Raw genomic sequence first — 19,229 nt, 5'->3', positions numbered from 1 at the left:
GCCAAACAAGCAGAACGGGCAGTACTCGAGCCTCCCCTGCCTTGGCTTTCCCTAATTTATTACAGTAGTTACGCTCATTAGCTTCTTTAGAACTTAGTTCTCCTCTCCCACCTATAAGGCCTGATCCGGCAGCCACAGCCAGAGTGTAGCTACGTAATCTGGCCCTGCAAAATACACAGCTAGAGAAGAGGTGGAGGTGACTTTCTATAAAGAGCTCGCTTGTCTAGGATGTGCTTCTCTGGGATGAGCACTTATCCAGAAAGTCTGTTAATCCTTTTGTTCCTCATCTATCTAAAGAGATTTGTCTCTGTTTTGCCCCATCCCAGTATTTTAGGGTAGGACTACCTCAATTTCTCCTTTTAAAGGTTCTAAAGGTTTTAAAGGTTTCTCCATTTAAAGGTTCTGCTTTGCATGAAATAATCAGATATTAATTGAGTGGAAATAAGTAGGAAAGCCCAAAAATAAGATCATGTGGTCTAATGTAAAAAGCAGTTAGTAGGGAGTAGAAAGACTGGATCCCAGCCTTGTTCAACTTACTGTTGAAATCGACTCAGTGCATTCACAACTAGTTTAATTAAACCGGTATAAATTGTGTCTCCAGTTGTATCAGCATGATGCTGTGAATGGACACCATGCCTGAGAAGGAAGAATTACTGAACAGGCTATGTGAAATCTGGCATCAGATATGAAAGCTGAGAAAGTCTATCTGGACAACATGTTTCTGCCAATTAGCGCTGTTTGCTTTGGTTAGGTGATACAAAACAGAATTTGGTACAAGATATGTAAATACTATTTAGTATGTGTATATTCATCCTAAATTTGAAAAGCTAAAGTAGCTTCTATATCTTAGCAATATTTTCTGTTGTCATGCCAGATTCCTCTGTGAATTAATCTACATTCCATAAGAATCCAGTTAACAGAAAAGATGTCAATTTTCTAGCAATACACAGGTATACAAATTAAATTCATTGATTCATGCTGTTTGAGGTAGTTCTTTCCTGTTCCTAACAGAAGAAAAGTGATAAAACTTCCTTTGATGAGATTTCTTGTGAAATAGACTCAGCAAATTAGCAAATCAATAAAATAAATGTACTTATAGATGAGACTAAGTTAGGCCTGGTGCAGATAATGCCATTCTTCTTGAGTTTTTTCAGCTCCACTTTTTTTTTTCAATGATTTATAATCAGTGTGAACTCTTGTATCTACCAAGGTGTGGAGAGGGAAAGAACAGAATTGCCACTGTTTGAGCCCAGTGATTTATTCTCAAAGCTGACTGCCTTTCTACCAAGGCAATTGATAGATGGCATTCCCTCTAAACATACTGTATCTTCATGATATTAAAGTATCTTTTTCTGTGATCATGAATAAATAACTAACAATGAGACATAATTTAACAGTATACATTTCTGAGTTGCTGTCTCCTGGAGATATTGCTGCACATCATTTTTCAAGCTTAAGCAATAGTTCAAATACACTTACAGCAGTTTCTACTTGTTTTTTTAAAGATTACCTGCACTATAAAACCTCACAGCTTAGATCTGAGTCCATGGAAGGTCTTGGGCACTTGCTTTACTTTTAAGTACGTATGTCTAAATGCAAGTCTTCAGGATCCTCACTTGGCTGTTAATTCTTTTCATCAATAAATATTCTATGGCTGTATAAAAATATTTGCTTTCAGCCTGCCAGGCCTACTAAAATATTGACAGCGCTAAAAAGAAAGATATCTAACCTTGTCAGACTCTTCAGAGTAAGCATTCTCATTTCTATCTCATCTACTGGGTCTAATCCAGCAGATATTTGAATTGTGTGTTTTTTAGAAAGAGCTCTCTACGAAAAGCAGGAGCAGAAGAATTGGTGGCAGTCCAACTTTTATCCAGTAGTTCTACAGCCAGGATATTAACCCAGGAATTTGGGCAGCTGGGTTCCATTCTTGTGGAGGAAATAAATGCTCCAGACAATACCTCCCTTCTCTATATGATGTGAAACATCTTCAACAAAGAGACTGCGAATGACTCCTCCATCCATCCCAGCAGAAACACAGTAGCCTCAGTGCACCTGAATCACCTGACCTGTATCATTTCAGACAGGAGAGGCTTTGAGTTATGGCTCCCACACTCTAGCCAAGTGCTGTAATCGTGATGTTGGATGAATGGGAAGGATAAAGACAGGAAATAGCACTGGCAAGATCGGTTAAAGTTGATAATAGTATATTTAAGACTTTGGTTTGTTTGAATAAACAAGGATCTACTTACACTACTTAAATTGGCAGTTTCATTACTGCTGCTGAGCAGGAACAGGAATAATAAAAACTCCTTAACCAAGATTTCCAAAAAAGGCATTGATAGGGAACCATCCCTATTTCACTTGCATAGAATTGCTTTCCTTGCTGTTAAAAAGACTCTGATTAACAAATTTTCACTGAATGAAGATGTTTTCTGAGTTCGCTTTTTGCAATACGCTTCTCAGAAATGAAGCCAAGTACTTTGGAGGAGCTTTAAAGAGCCAAATTCAGATCAGTAAGAATATGTGGGAGTACAGATGTCTGAAAGAGTATAATCCATTGCAGAGTGTGTCCCCTTATCCTGACCATTGCCAAGTAGAATCAGTATCTGTCATTGTGCTTTAAAATTGTTACCGTGGCTGAGCAGCACCTCATAGCCTGAATAACACTTATCACACTTGGTGGATGATTAAAAGCAATGGTTTGCATCTGCTGAGTGAAGTGAAGCAATATGCAATTTGTATAGAACAATATGATATGCATCTCTTGCATCCTCCCAGAATTCCTGTTTCATGTGAGAATTGCTGCCTGGAAGATACTTAACATTAATGAGAGCAGGCATGTTAAAACAGATTCTTTCTGGCATAGGAAGCAACTCAGTGCCTATCTGTCCTATGGATGATCTGTGAATTACCTTTATTAAAGAACTGCTGAAAAGGAATCTCAAGTACTTTGGCTATTCTCTTGTAATTTTAATTTTGAACATAGAATTAGATAACAATTCTATCAAACAGACATTCAAATTTATATGATTTGAATTTTTAATTTCTCAGGTTTGTTTGGAAAGGGGATAGTAAGAGCTTGACTTATATTCACTCTCCAAGCCAACAGTGCAGAACAAAATTTTTAGTGAATTTAGGGTCTAGTAATATATTAGGAATAGTAGTTGTATATTGCGGAATGAGGAAGGCAGGCTCCTTTTGAGCTCACTAGAAGCTAACCTCTAGCAGAATGATAACAAGCAAGCAAGGACTATAAGCTACAACCTGCTAGATAAGACTTCTGCTTTGTCTGAATATATTCTATGTAGACAGCAGAATGCTGTCCTGCACATGATTATTTTAAATTTTGGAGTACCAGATACAAGCTGAAAATACTCTCTCATCTTTTTTCAATATCTTCTAAGAACAACATGATCAGCAATATTTGCCAGATATGTGGAGCTAAACTTGCATCTGTTATGAAGAGCTGCGGGTCCTGCCCTTACATGGAAAGGCTGTCATTTCAAAGCATCTGAGTGTCCCTAATCATAAGGGATGATGCTAAAAAGACCTTGATAATTCATCTCCATGTTTTCAAAATAAAATGATGTTATACACATACTGATCAAAGAATTTTAGCAGTTTTAACACCAAGAACATGAATGTTTGTCTTCATCAGTTTCCTAAATTCCCTGGAAACCCAACTTGAAAGCGTGACTACAGGCACAATTTTAAACAACGAATTAGATCTTGTAAATAGATTTATCCAATTTCAGTACTTACAGGGCCTCTATTATTAGAATATCTGAGTGTTTTGTGATCTTAATGTGCTTAAATGAGTCACTAAATTATTAAGACCACAATATGAATGCTTGGCAATTTATAAAGAGAGTCAAAAGAGCTGATGTAATTATTCCTTTATTCTACTGTGCTTTGCAGGTCCTAAAATGGTAGAATTTCATGGTCAGCAATTTCAGATCAACTCAAAGGATGGCAAGCCACTTTTTACAGTGGATGAAAATGAGGTTGTAGTTGGCACAGATAAACTTCGAGTCACAGGTTTGTAACACAATTTTAAGAAATGCTTGCCTAATAACCACAACAAAACACAGCTAAAATGATATTTTAAATAAAACACTGTGTGAGAACACAAGTTCTGTCTTGCTTTCACTAACACAACACCTCATTAGAAAATAGAAATCAGATAATATTCTGTCCTTTATTCAATAAATAATCAATAAGAAGTGTTAATGTATCTATATGTATACATGTGTGTGTATGTATTTTATTATGAAGCCCATACAGTTAGTGATGAGAATTGTACTTGCGCATTTTTTTCTGAATCATTTAACATTTCCAGTGTACACTGTTAATTGTGACTAAAAGAATCTTACATATTCTTGTCTGAGAAATCAGTTGTATTGAGTTTTAGATGTTAAAAACTTTTAGAGTTTCTCTGATATAAAAAGTGATGGCTTTATCTTTCAAAGTGAAAGCCATTGTATTTCTCCTTTGCCTGTAGCACATATCGCAAAATGTTATTTATAGTATTTAAAATGTCATCTGTCAAAAGACAAGTTTGTCTTAAACTATTTCTACAGATCATCAAAGTACCCATTTACAGAGTAAAGTAAGATGCCTCTGTCAAAGTTATCACATGAAAAGCCATTTACTTTCATATGACCTGATAAAGTCTAACTTTTCCAGATGCAAGATTACATTAAAATGCATATGTCAAGGAGTGGTTTCACTTAAACTGGAACAATTCATCAGAGAACATACTGAAATTATCCTGTAACTTGTTTTCTATTTCATTTTCAATATTTTTAACCTAATTATTACTATCATATTTCACTAATTATTTCACTAATTATTTGTGCTCTGAAACTTGAGGTCTTGATTTTCATGGATCAATTCATAATTTTTCACTGTGCACAAATACAGATGTGGTAGTAAGCATACAACTAGCACTTCAAAGACAAATTTAAGTTAAAATAAATGTGTTAATAAATTATGTTTACTCCTGAGGGTCTTATCTTGAGTTTTTTACTTTTTAACCTAATTGAAATTACAACTTTGTTTAACCAGGAAAGCATATCAAATGATTATTGTTTGCCGAGGGGATGCTAAACTTTAATAGAAAAGCATGTTTAGCAAAGATATGAAAAACTGCATAATTTTTAACTGATTTGGAAAGGTCTCTCTCTTCTCAAAGTAAGTAAAAATCATTCATACATGAGTTGAAATTGTTATGCTAAAACATATTCTGACTTCTCCAATGTTCATCTTTACATTGCAAGGATAATTATTTACTTTGGTAGTTCCTGTGGAAAGGCACATTGCCTGTTTCTTTTTACACTGTAGTACAAGTCAAAAGCAAATCCATTAAAGTCAGTGAAGTTATTTCAGTGTAAAATTAATGAAAGTGAAAGGACAGTCATGCCTACTATGCTTCAAATGAATTTATTAAGTTTGTGATATAAATGATACTATTATCATGATGGATAAATTAGTAATACTTTGGGTACTGAGTTAACTATTTTTTTAATATTTTAGATAGAGAGTAATATCAATGCAAAATAAGTTTTGAAAAGTGCATACACAAAGAGATGGACTTGATAGTTCAGGCTTAAAATTCACAACTGCTTTGCAGTATTTTATGTACAATATAATGAACTATTTGATTTTACTTCTCATTATTTATGTGAACTAAGAAAAGCTCAGTAACAATCTTTTTAAAACATGATAATTTTGCAAATAAAATATAATATAACAGAGAGAAAATGCCATTGTGATTTGTAGTGTTTCAGCAAAAATACAAGTCTAAGAATAAGCTAAACCAAAACCTCAGGAACTGTCGTTTCTCAACAAGCTTGGTCTATTTGGCCTCATACTATTACAGTTCAAAAAGTTTTGACACGTGGTAGAAATTTGTTGCAATAACATTGTGACAGACTCTCTCTCTCTCTGTTCTCCTAAGAGAACATTGCAAAACCCATGATCAGCCCCTATAATGTAAGAAATTGGGCTAGGATTCAGGAATTTACATTCAAGAGTCTACAGTGTAGATATCTACACGCAAGTGAAGTGTCTAAGCTCCCACCATGGCCCTGGGACGTATCACAGAACCCCAAAGAGACTCCCTTCCTTTGGCAGTGACAGCTGGAGGCCAGGCAGGATATGCGATGGTATTTTAGATGACACTAGATACATATGTTTAGGCAACTACATTCTAGATTCTGCCTCACATGTTGACACCTGCATTGTAGACACTTAAATTTAGGTGTGTGAATCTGAAGCTGAATTCCACCCTTAACGATACCTGGAGGAGCACATATTCCAATTACATCCTCTCTAATCTAATTACACTGCTGACCGGCACCTTTTGCAGACGTTTATTCTCCTGCTAAGAAAGTACTTAATATCAGTGTTTTGATCTGGTAGCATTTTATACATTCAGCTGGCATTGTTGGCAATGAAATCCTCCTTGTAACAAGTGCAGTAGCTTTGGCCAAGAGCTGATTGCTTTATGACTAACAATATTGTCATGGCAGGAGGAGTGAAGTCCCAGCACCACCTGGATGTCCTTGCATACAGTTGGCTAGAGTCCATAGCCATAGTTTTCCACTTCCTTGCCTGCTCTGCAAACTTGCAAACTAGAGAGCTAGCTAGAGAAAGGAGAAAATAGGCTCAAGTAAATGAAGTTATATACAAGAGAAAAATAATTAACATTAAGCAGTTATAAAGTGATCATAACTACTGCACAAAAAACTATTTTTAACAAGTACAAATAATTTATATACCTTGACTGTGGTAAATGCTAATATTTTGATGACAAGTGTAATGGAACACAAGAAATTAATAGAATATATTTGCTTACTCTCCACTCATCTTGCAGAAAAACTGGCAATGCAGAAATGATCAATATCTTTATAGAGAAACATTATATCACCTTCCCTTCATTTACTACTTGCCCTTTTGCTTACTTGCCTTTCAGAGTCTCAGAGTATTTGCCAAATATTGCAGATGATTTTCTTGTGCTCTGTTCTATGTAAAGGTCTTCAGTTTGAATAGCTAACACTGAAGTGCAGTGTGAAGATGTGTATTTAATTTAAATGCTTATGCTCAGAAGCTGTTAAGTATGAGACAATTTTAGGGTATGCATAAGCATTATTTTGCTAGACTTTTAAGAGGCAGATAGGCCTGATAGCTGGGGGAGGGGATTAATGAAACTTGCTGACTTCAATTCTCTCATTAAAAAATTACATATCTTGGTTTTCTATATTTTAGAGTAAATTGCAGAATCACAGAAGCACTTTATGTTTATAAATAAGATGCTATAAAAATAGTAAATATGGTATATATGGTAATATTAATACCATCATTTTGTATTATTTCTTTATAATCCAAAAGATAAAATAGTTAATGAAGACAAGAAATCAATTTAGGGCCATTTTCCAACAAACATTGCCCCATTGTGTTTTTTTTTTAGTATCATACTGTTCAAAATTGGTTGTTTGGTGCTTTTTGTAAACTTACAAGTACATTATACAATCTCTTTTTTAAACTTATCAAGCTACATCTTAAATGCAAATAAACACTGTTCATTTCTATATAGCTAAATGTGAACTTATGTGTAAGAAGCACTGTAGGAGAAATACAAACGGCTGTATACAAACTGGTCTCAGAGTGAATCTGAGAAAGTCTGTGAGACAGAAGCGCTCCCAGCTCTGTTACAGGCACTTGCTTACTGTGTCTGCACATCCCATACTGAGACATCACGAGGGCACCTTTGGCGTGCAGCACCCCATGTGCACTGGAAGATGTCCTCCAGAGGCCTGTTGGCCCACTCTTGAGCAGACTGCAGATCTAGGTTTGAGGGTGGCTTTAAAAGTGGCTTCAAGGTTCAGGAGGGCATTCTGAATCTTAACTACACGAGAAAAGATTTCTAAATAATAAAGTGTGGGAATGTTGTCAAAAAAAATTCAGCATCAGAAAATATTATTAGATAATTTAGTTGGGGCTTAAATAATTGGGTAGGGAGCTCATGTATAGAGAGATAAGTCTAAACCTGGCTAACCTGATAAAGTCACATTTGCAAAATAATTCAGATATTCCTTTATTACTGACTTGTCCTTTTTATTCCTATCACCTCTTTCCCAGTGTCTATGTCATCTGAAACTTCATCACTAATTATTTTATTTCTTCCAAGTCCTTGATAGTGTTACATCACATAGGGCCCCACAAATCGCACATCCCCTCACTCACGGTTCTCTGTTTACAATTATGTTTTAAGATCTATCAGCCAATTTTAATCCATTTAATGCATTCCAGGATGATCTGTATTGCTCTAATCTCTTAATCAAAATGTCATGTGACATCAAGCTTAATGCCTGTGGAAATTTATTACACCCATATTATTACCTTTATCAACGAGGCTTGCCATCTCATTTACAATTCAAAGATATAAATTTATTTAATAATGGAACACTTTATGCTATATGGCATACAAAATAGATGCAAGAAGTACAGAAGGTGGCATTTAATTCATCTGTGAGAGAACCTTGGTATTTTGTGCTTGCCTTTCATGCTCTTCTACTTCAGTTTCTTGATGTTCTGCTAAGGAGTGGGATAGAGAATACATGAGAGAGAGTGCAACTGAATTTCTTGCATATTTTCCCCTTAAGCTACTGATATAAATATCCATACTTACAACCTTTAATTTTACTTTGAATCCGTTTCAAAACTGCTAGTAGATGATAGTGAGTTGTAATTCTTGTATGGATTTCTGAAGATGACAGAGGAATTAGATGAAAATCAGGCAGAGTATAAAAGCACAGAATAGAGATTTTCAGAGTCCATCCATGCTGGTGAGATGGAGATAAAACTCACCAACTGAGTTTTAGAGACCGATGACTTTTCCTTCTGAAATTTTTATTTATTATTTTGTAAACAGATAACAGACTGTTTCTATGTGATTAAACTAGTAGGTTTCACTTACCTTTTATTAATCTGATTATTCAAAATATTTGATTATATGTAGGAAAACATGGTTACTAGATATGTTATTTCATGATACTGTGAATATCCATTAATGTTACTTCTGCTACTCCAATATGCACTGGTTATCTCAGTACTTTTAATTTTAGAATCCTACTTACAGTAATGACATGCTGTAACATGCAAACAGATAAGGTGTTTTACAAATATGCCACTCAAAATACTTCACTGGAATAGAAGCTTTTTAGGAAGGACAGGCTGGGAAGCTGAAGAGGTATATTGCCCTTTACATGAGAGAGCAGGAGAAATGCATGGTGCTTTGCCTCAGGACAGATGATGAGTCAGTTGAAAGCTTGTGAGCTAGGTTGTGGTGAGTGTCTGCTACAGAGCAGAGGAAGGTGAGGAAGAAGTAGATGAGGATGAGTAGAAGATGAGATGAGTAGAAGACGTAAGATTCACGACTTGAAAAAGCCTCATATTGACAGGCTCTGGCCTACATGGAGGACTTTAACCTGGAATGGTTAATGGAAACACAGAAGGGCACAAGCTATCCAGGAGGTTTTTGGAGTACGTTGATGATAACTTCATAACACAGGTGACTGAGGAGCCAGTTAGGATAGGTGCTCTGCTGGACCTCCTGCTTACAAACGAGAAAGAACTGGTTGAGGATGTGAAGGCTGGTGGCAGTCTTGGCTGCAGAGCCTGTGAGATGGTGAAGTTCAGGATCCTGAAAGGAGGGAACAAGGCAAAAATCAGGATCACAGTCCTGGAGAGCATACTTTCACCTGTTCCGGGATCTGCTTGGAAAAATCCCATGTGACACCGTCCTGTGACGAAGGGCGTCCGGGAGATCTGGTAGGTTTTCAAGGATCACCTTCTCCAAGGTCAAGACCAGCCCATCCCCATCTGCAGGAAGTCAAGCAAAGGTGGCAAGAGGCTTTGCATGAATGACCAGGGAGCTCCTGACTAAACTCACACATAAAGGGAAGCATACAGGAGGTGGAAGCAGGGTCAGGTCATGCAGGAGGAATACAGAGACACTGCCAGAGTGTGCAGGGGTGGGATTAGGGAAGACAAAGGTCTCCTGGAGTTGAATCAGGTGAGGGACATGAAGGGCAACAAAAGGCCTTCTACAGATCTATCAGCAGCAAAAGGAAGACTAGGGAAAACGCCTGGGGCAGGGGACTTAATGACAAAGGGCAAGGAAAGGGATGAGGTACTCGCTGCCTCCTTTGCCTTGGTCTTAACTGTTAAGACAGGCCTTCAGGAATCCCAGGCCCCTGAGACCCGTGGAAAAGTCTGGAGCAAGGAAGACTTACCCTCAGCTGGGGAGGATCAGCTTAGGGAACATTTAAACAAACTGGACATAGACATGGTTCATGGGACCTGATGGGCTGCACCCATGAATGCTGAGGGAGCTGGCCAATGTCATTGTGAGGCCACTCTTGATGATCTCTGAAAGGTCGTGGTGACTGGGGGAGGTTCCTGAAGATTGGAAGAAAGCAAATGCCATTCCTGTCTTCGAGAAGGGCAAGAAAGAGAAGCCAGGGAACTGTGGGCCAGTCAGCCTCACCTGAATCCGTGGAAAGATGATGGAGCAAATCCTCCTGGAAGCTAGTGCCAAATATATGAAGGACAAGAAGGTGACTGGGAGTAGTCATCATGGATTTATGAAAGGGAAACCTTGCCTGACCAACTTGATAGTCCTCTAAAATAAAATGACTAGCTCAGTGGATAAGGGGAAACAGTGGATGTTGTTCATCTTGACTTTAACTGGGTTTTCGACACTGTGTCCCGAAGTCCAAACTATATAAGTGAACAGTGAAGTGGACTGAAAACTAGCAGAACTGCCAGGCTCAAAGGGTTGTGATCAACAGCACCAGGTTCAGCTGGAGGCCAGTCACAAATGTTGTACCTCTGGAACTGATACTGGGGCCAGTACTGTTTAACATCTCCATTAATGACCCGGAGGATTGGATGGTGCAGCAAGTTTGCAGATGATACAAAACTGGGAGGAGTGGCTGACAGACCACTCTGGGTTGTGCTACCATTTAGAGAGACCTCAACAGGCTGTAGAAATGGGCAAACAGGAACCTCATGAACTACAGCAAAAGGAGATTTTATGTCCTCCACCTGGGGAGGAATAACCCCATGCACCAGTACCCGCTGTGGACTGACCAACTGGAAAGCAGCTTTGCACGAAAAGACCTGGGGGTACAGGAGCGAGTCAGATATTCTATGTTTATGAAGTCAGAACAGCCTCACAGCATGAAAATAGTTAGATAAATGAAAACATAAGACTTTCAGTCAGGTAGATCTTACAAAAAGTTATACAGTAAAGTATTCATATACCTGTGCGACTAGGGCTATGGAAACCAGACAGTGCACATATCTAGAAGTATTGATAACCATCTTTCTCTCCAGAATGCCAGCACTACCAAATGTCCAGCCTTTCCTACAGACCTTAAAACAAGGTTGAAGTGGATCTGTATCCAGAAACCACACAAACACCCTTATGGGATGCTATTATTTAGATGTCAAGAAACTAGTACAAATTTTATCGCAGTGACCATTATGTGTAAGGAAATGCAGCCATTCCTCAAGGCATGAAATTTCAGACTATGTAGTTTCACACAACTGGCATTATAAGAAGCTATGCAGCTTATCCAATGATGGAAATTCATTTGTATCACATCATCACTATACCGCATCCTACTACACAGTACAGCTAAGCTGGTACTTAAAATTCTGAAAAATTTAAATTGTATGAAGGAAAAGGAAATGGATTCCAAACCACACTCAAGTGGAAGTATGCTGCTATGTAGATGCATGCATTTATTTGTCCATTTATCATCAGCACTGCTATAGCCAGCAGTTTTGCGAGCATGAATAAGAAAAAGGAACTGGGGGGGGGGGGGGGGGGGAGGGAGAAGAAATTTAGAAATGCCTTCTACAGTCAACTATTTAAAATGAGCATCTACTTTAGCATTTACTTCGATCAGGACTGTACTTCTGGTGCAGATCTGACAGTTCTGTCAGTTCTTGCTTCCCACTGGTTTATGTTGCAAAGGAGTCAGGAAGTGCATGAAGTGGATTCCTTTTAGATGAAACCGAACAGAAAAATGTGCTCTAAGAGTACATTTAGTACATCAAGACTGCAAATACACATGAAGTCCACAGGACTAAAGTGGTCCAAAGTACCCCCTCCCCGCCCCCAGATCTATATAAGATGAACAGCAAATCTTTAGAACCAAGTATATCACTCTGTAAATCCACCCTTTTGGGGCCCAAAGTTTTTTTTTTAATGTCCTAATGTAAACATACTTAAAGACTTCCCAGAACTACAATGGAAAGATATTAAGATCAAACTATGTCCCCTGATAAATCATGCATCTCGAGAGTATTTAAATTTACTGATAAATCTTTTGTTAGTACAAGTAACAGTGTGGCAGCATATACTTCACTGAAATCACAACTTATTCGCTATAAACGTAATACAAAAATCTAGGTGAGGAAGATGATAGTGAAATATTTGCTTCACTAAGAATTGTCAAGTAGGTCATAGTGGGAATGAAGGGTAATGAGGGATCACAACACATTCTCTGAGGACCACACTATCAGTCAGAAGAACCACATATGAGGCAATCTCTGCTCATCCGAGAAATAATTGAACTCTGCCATTTCTAGTTGGCAAACAAAGTAAAAGTCAGAAATTTTGACAGATCAGCATATTCCTGTAAAATATCTCAGTTCTACCAGCAGCTTCTGACAAACTTCTTTAATTCCTTGAGGTTTTTCATTACCTCTGGTGTGTAGGGTTTCCACCTTGTAACACTAGCCAAGACAATAGCAAGAGCAAGAGAACAATTAACCATGGCCAGCCAGATACTAGGTTTATCTAGCAAAATAATCTTAATGTTAACAAAGAAGACTTAAAATCCTGACTGATTTAATGAATAGTGTTATATTCATGCCAGTTAGCAGATTCCAAAAAGATTAATCAATTTAAATAGATGATGAGGAAATTAACAGCCAAATAAAATTTAAAAGGAAGCTTGAAAGGTAGCTTAGAAATCTGTGCTTCGGTTAAGTGGTTTAGTATGGTGATTTTTATATCTTGTTTACTGCCCTTCCATCCAAGCTAAGCAGATTTCATTCTCAGGAACTGTGGTTTTAGTTAGAGTCTTTCTCAGAAAGTGCCACCTTTAATGCTTTCTTAGAGCATTTTGAGAACATCCCTCCAGGCCACCTGAAGTGATGGTCTTCTTATCAGTTAGCTCAGCAGTACATTTCACAGGAAAGTCACTAATGTATTCACTTTTAATGTCATCTCTTGATTTCACTTTTTTCTTCTTACCTTTGATGCTTTCTGTGATTGCCCCCACTGATTTTCATTGTCTTTTTCCCTTTATTCCACATCTGCTTATTAATCATCCATTTCTCCTTATCTTTCCTTCTGGCTATCTGATTCCACAAATACTTTCATTTCCTCATCCCAATATCATCGGGTCTTCCAGAAACAAAGCAAGAAAAACTATTTTTTTCTTTGCCTGCATGTATATTTGCATTTAAAATGTTAATTACTACAAATTATGCAGATACACTAGTATTTAAACAAGCATGTGTGTGCATGTGAGTATATTCAGCAGCATGCAGCTATCTGCACGCTCATACCCTCTTGCCTGCTACAGAATTTCCAAAATGGATGCATGACAATTTAGGGCTGTATCTGGTAAAAAGCTGAAAATGGACTTCGTAGCTTGGTTCTCAAGGTTCTCAAAACCCTGAGTTAGTTGTTTAGGTTCTCTATATAGTACATACTGAGATAACTACCTGTCTAAGAACCAAAACACACAGCAAAAAAGAGACAAAACAGAGCCAATAGAGAATGCTAAGCCCCAAAATGTGGTGAATAATTCTAATCTTTCCGGAGTGTGGATACCTAATTTAAACAGAAATAACTATAGAAAGTTGCGTCCATATATTTGCAATATGCCAACCCAGAATTCTTTCTTGAGGATAATCGTCTGTTTTAATTTAAAGAGCAGCCAATAAAAAGCAATCATTTATAATATCGCATTAAATTAAAACATCTTGCCTTGCTGCATCCGTACCTGAAAAGTGATTAGATACATGAATCCGATGAGACAGAGAAAAGCACTAAGCCTAGGCCTCCCAAATTTTGGATGTGCACTTTATCCACAAAACTGATAAGCAAACAGTGAAAGACTCCAACCCTACTGTAGTTGTTGTTTAGCTGCTTTTCTGAGTGCTCTCAGTGATCTCTGTGTATCAGGTGCGTTGTAAGAACACCTGCAGGACGGGGCTGCTGCAGGACTTACAGGGATGCTGCTTGTTAACCATCAGTATATATTTTCATATTTTAATTTCTGATATCAGAGTGGCCATATAAATCAGTGTAGCTATTTTTTCAACATTTGAACCTTTACAATATAGTTTTTTTCTTGTTTTTCAGGGCCCGAAGGAGCACTTTTTGAGCACTCTGTAGAAACACCACTTGTGAAGGCAGAGGCTTTTAAACAGCTTAGGTAAGAACTTCTACATAAAAAAATCTAATAAGTAAATATGGTTTGTTATACATATTCATATTTTTCAGACCTAGGGATTTTCAACAACATTTACAGAACTGCTAATAACCTTTTTTCTTTCCTATGTGATATTTATAAATTATTGTTTTGAAGGGAAATTATTTATTGCTCTGCGATTTTGAAATTTTTTATGAGATGACTTGTTGCTGATGCATTACATTATGAATAGTTAAAGTCATGTAATATAGTTTTCCTATAAACTTCTATTTTACAATTTTTGAACACTTAAGTGTGATGTTCTATGATATGTTACAGTAAGAGTTGGTTATCTGAAGCAGATCATAGACCTGTAATTAGTCAAGATTTTTAGAAACTAGTGTCAGTCTGAGGAAACGGACTAGTAAGAGACATTTGGAAATGTGCAAAGTTCTGTATAATTAATGAGCAGTTTGAGGTGAGAAAATCACTATAAAGTACTTTTCATGTTCCAGAGCTCCTTAATCCTGGGATAGTGTTTCAGCATTGCTATATGCAATTTGGAGCATCCCAAATTACTTTATAATATGTTGATTATGATAAGGTGATAAACTCAATATGCATTCAGTCCGTGACAAACTTGTATTTCATTTTATCTGTCAGTTCAAAGAAAAATTAAATGAAAGAGGACATCTTCAACAACAAGGACAATTTTGTACTTTCATACCTTGGCAGTCTGCTACTTTCTATCATAATTTCTTTTCATAGTGTTTCTTCTCCGATGAGGCTAACCATCAGAGAATATCAGAAGCTAATTACAACTTTCATGAACACTGTCTGTATCTTGGTGACTGAATTTTCAAACTGAGGCTGGTAAATGAGAAGGAGACTTTATTATGTTGCTTCTTTTAATTTTCTCCTTGATATTTAATTTTTACTTATAGTGAGATAGCGTCTGCTTGCATTTGAAGACAGAATGAGCTCAGGACATCGGCTTTTACATGTTGATTCCATTTTTAGAAATGCGTTTTTTTCCATTATAATAGAACTTGGTTGTTCCTATATTATTTTTGCTGTCTTTACCACCCACAATCAGTGTCAAGCCAGAAATTAGAGATAGAAATCATTCTTTGGAGGGCTTCCTAGGAGGATCAAGAAGCAAATGTATGTGTCTACAGTGCAGGTGCTAACTTAAGACATAGCCAGAGAAGAATAATTGACAAAGCTCTCACTGGATAAAGGTCATTTTCAAGGGTAATCTTAAATGTCAGTGTAAGCAAAGTACACACATTCTATTGTGAAGGAGCTGAGAAGAGTTTACCCAATGAATTGCAAATCTGTAATGTCTTATAAATATTCCATTTCATTCTATGCTGTGGAACACAGGGAGTTGCGTATTGAAAGGCATTTCAATATGAACTTTTAGAGTGCAATTTTAAGTAATATATGTTTCTGTTTTCTATTAGAAATTATACTTCCTTTCCAGATTAAGGTAATGAGAACCAAGTTACAGGTAATAGACCCTATTTACTCACCTCAAGCCTTATCTCCACACTTTCACCATCTGATTTATTAGTCTTCTGCTATTTTTAGCTTAGTGGTTATGCTGTGCCACGTGAATGTGATATGCTGGATGAATGTGATAGAAAGTGCCACAGGATGCAGCATTAAATATAGGGAATACAGCTTCAAAAAAACCCATCAACTTCAAATGTAGTTGCATGTTTCAAGGAGCTGACTGTAAAGCTGTTAATGCTCATAACTTTTCAACTTGTATTGTGTGAATTGAGGCCACATTCTCTGCTATTCAGATTTAGAGCAGTACTGCAAACAATGCTGGCACAAACAGCCTTCTGAATTACACATTCTGCTGGCTTTCTAGTCCAAATGCTGAATTTCAAGACAGGCTGCTTTATTGGAAATGAAGTGACAAGTGTGTTGGAACATATCTTTTTATAGCTAAGTAATGGAGACAGAGCAATACTATTATACCGTGGTCAGTAACTGTCTTTTCATTCCATAATTTAAAGGAAATATATAGAGTCCTTTTGAGTCTAATAGATTGCATTCATGACTCATCCAGAAAGAAGAGAGGTGCTTGCATTTACTTCCAACTAGTATGGAAGAACTGTAATAAAGAAGTCTACACCTCAAAACTGAAGCACCTCTACCTTTAAAATAATATTGTTATTTTTGAATTCCCTTCGTGGAGTTCTTATACCTAAATAAGATACCTAGTTTCCCTTCACAAAATTCATTAAGACTTTAGGGCCTAGTAGAGACTTAAAAACAGGGTTTCAAATGTAACAAGTGTCTGCCCAAACATCTAAGTTGCATGTTTAAGTACCTCCTTCCCCTGCACCTCTTGGAATGCTTCAATTGAGGAAGATTCTTGGAGTAGTAGAGGCCTCATAGAAATAATTCTACTGGGCCATGGTCTGGTCTTGGTGGCATGAGGACTTAAATGAAAGTTAGATTCCTAGATTTTACCTACAGAAATGTAGGTGTCTGTGGAATTATGCAGTAGCTGAGAGAAGTTTTGAGGATTGCCTTGGGATCTGAATATGCAATTTAAACATCCAGAATAAAGTGTCTAAGTCCTTCCAAATATGTGCTAAGTAGACCCATAAAATTAAGTAACACTACATCTAAAAATGGAGTGCTTGACCTTAATGAGGCTGTTTAGAAAGCCAGTCAGGTATCTTGGCTCTTCTTAGAGTAGATGGGAAGATTTGGATATAGACAGAAAATATCCTCCCTAGACAAACACCACTGAGGAGATACCTGATTAAAAATAGCCAGCAGTAATTAGCAAGAACAAGAATATATCTAGACTCTTACCTCTCTCTGTACCTCAGTTGCCTGCTACAGGCCTTCTCCTGTGCCAGCTGCCTAGGTAGAGTCCAGACCCAGGAATGCTTTTGGACAGTAAGCTCCTGTTTGACTGGGATACAACTCCTTTTCCTTCCATGTAGTCCTCTCCAAGTGAGAGCAAGCAAGAGGAAGTTACGCTTGTGGTTAGCACATTCAGCTAAGAGTAGGGGAAGACCTGGGGTTTACATTTCTGATTTAAAAACTAAAAATAATCCTGGAAGGAGACTAAGAACTAGGCAAATGTCCTAACCATTTAATTATCTCCTCTTTACTTGCTCTAATTCTTGCCTGATGACTTGGTCATTCAGCCTAGGGATAACTGCCATCCAGCTCTTCAATCCCTCCAAACTATTTTGGAGTTTGGTAAATAGACATCACAGATACAGGTTGCATTCCCTTCAAGATGAGGAGAGAATTGAACTGATGCTTCATAATTCTTTGCAGAATAGCAAATCAATACAACATTATAAAAAGGTGTACAGTGACACCTCTTCTATGGTTTTAGATGAAAATGGCCTCAGCACTTATGCTTTGGTGTGTAATTGGCATGTTCAAAACTTGCCTGTATCAGGTCTCCCTGGGAACCTCCATGGACTTTAGTTACTATCTCTACCTGGGTGACAGCAAAGCTTTAGCTTTAGCTTTAGCTTTAGCCCTGCTTCCCAAAACAGGAAATTTTCACAAAATCATAGCAGCCCATGTTCAGATACCCACATTGTAACCAAAAATGTAGGTGGGAAATGCATTACAGCAACTAATGGAACTAGGCAAAGACATTTATAGCAATTCTGTAAAAGCCAGCCTCCCCTTAAATTCCATTCTGAGCACTGGAAGTAGCCTCTCTTGATTTTATCCAGAGTTTCATTCCAGCAGTTATACCCCTTTTTATACCCATTTTTCAAATAAGAATCTGATAGTGAAAACCAGTGTCTCACTTTAGATAATTTTCTACTCTGATGTTAATATATTCTTCTGATAATTTATAGTACTTTAGAATATTATTTAGAATATTATTCTACTCTTCCTATACTTTGTATCCTTGAATAACACATAACCCATATAGAGTTTTGTCATTTTGATATTGTTCACTTTCCATGATATAGATGGCTTGCTGTTTTGTAATGAAAAGCAGTAGATAAGCAAAGCTATATAAATCTCAAAATAATGTTTCTGAATTGAGCCTTCATATTTCCTGAACTCATGGAGATATCCTTACAAAGATGAGATTTTTTCATTTATTGTAAAAGTAATTGTGTACTGTGCTTAATGAGTATAATGCTCATAGATGAATGTAGCTTTTATCTCATATTTGCCGTTATATGGATGCCTTAGGGAAAGCAACTGTGCCTTCTGAGCAAAAATCTTATGGGAAATCACTTCTGGTACAGTCACTTTTTGGTATTTTGACAGTTCTTCAACCAAGGGTTTACATTCAAGTTCAAGAGACTCCACACTCCATAGATGTACAAAGCGCTATAGCCGTAATGGTGTCACTGTTCAAGTGAGTGAACCTTTGAGAGAGTATGATTATAAATTCATATATGTAAACGTATTATCAGCATATGGGTACATTTGACAGCCTATGGGCATATTCTGCAACAGGCAATAATTCCACTTTTTTATGGCTCCCACCTCTCTCTGATTCTTTATTCAGGCTTACTTTTGTCCTTTCCATTGCCCATTCATAATATGGTTTCCTTTTGCTATTGAAATACAGGTTTGTTAGGGCTAAATAGGATAGTAAGACAGAGAGAAAGTCTGGAAGCTGAAGTAGTGGATTTTATGGGCCTATGGAATTATAACGGAAATCTAGAAAGAGATATATAGAAGACAATTAGGCTAGAAAGA

At 37.1% G+C, this 19,229-nt stretch overlaps 1 protein-coding gene across 12 annotated transcripts in view; it reads left to right on the top strand.

The window, feature by feature from the left end:
- Positions 1-19,229, top strand: part of SGCG (sarcoglycan gamma) — a 143,699-nt gene that overhangs the window by 104,934 nt on the left and 19,536 nt on the right. For 11 of the 12 annotated variants that reach the window (XR_010387304.1, XM_026108834.2, XM_026108830.2 and 8 more), the window contains 2 exons: positions 3,922-4,041; positions 14,459-14,531. Coding sequence is in view for 11 of the 12 variants with exons in the window: in XM_026108834.2 (XP_025964619.1) it covers positions 3,922-4,041; positions 14,459-14,531 (193 nt within the window). In the remaining variant the exon portion in view is untranslated. The remainder of the gene's footprint in view (positions 1-3,921; positions 4,042-14,458; positions 14,532-19,229) is intronic. The other variant, XM_026108835.2, reaches the window with a different exon arrangement.

The sequence above is a fragment of the Dromaius novaehollandiae genome, chromosome 1 (assembly GCF_036370855.1).
Source record: "Dromaius novaehollandiae isolate bDroNov1 chromosome 1, bDroNov1.hap1, whole genome shotgun sequence".
Lineage (NCBI taxonomy): Eukaryota > Metazoa > Chordata > Aves > Casuariiformes > Dromaiidae > Dromaius > Dromaius novaehollandiae.
This window is presented reverse-complemented; position numbering and strand designations above follow the sequence as displayed.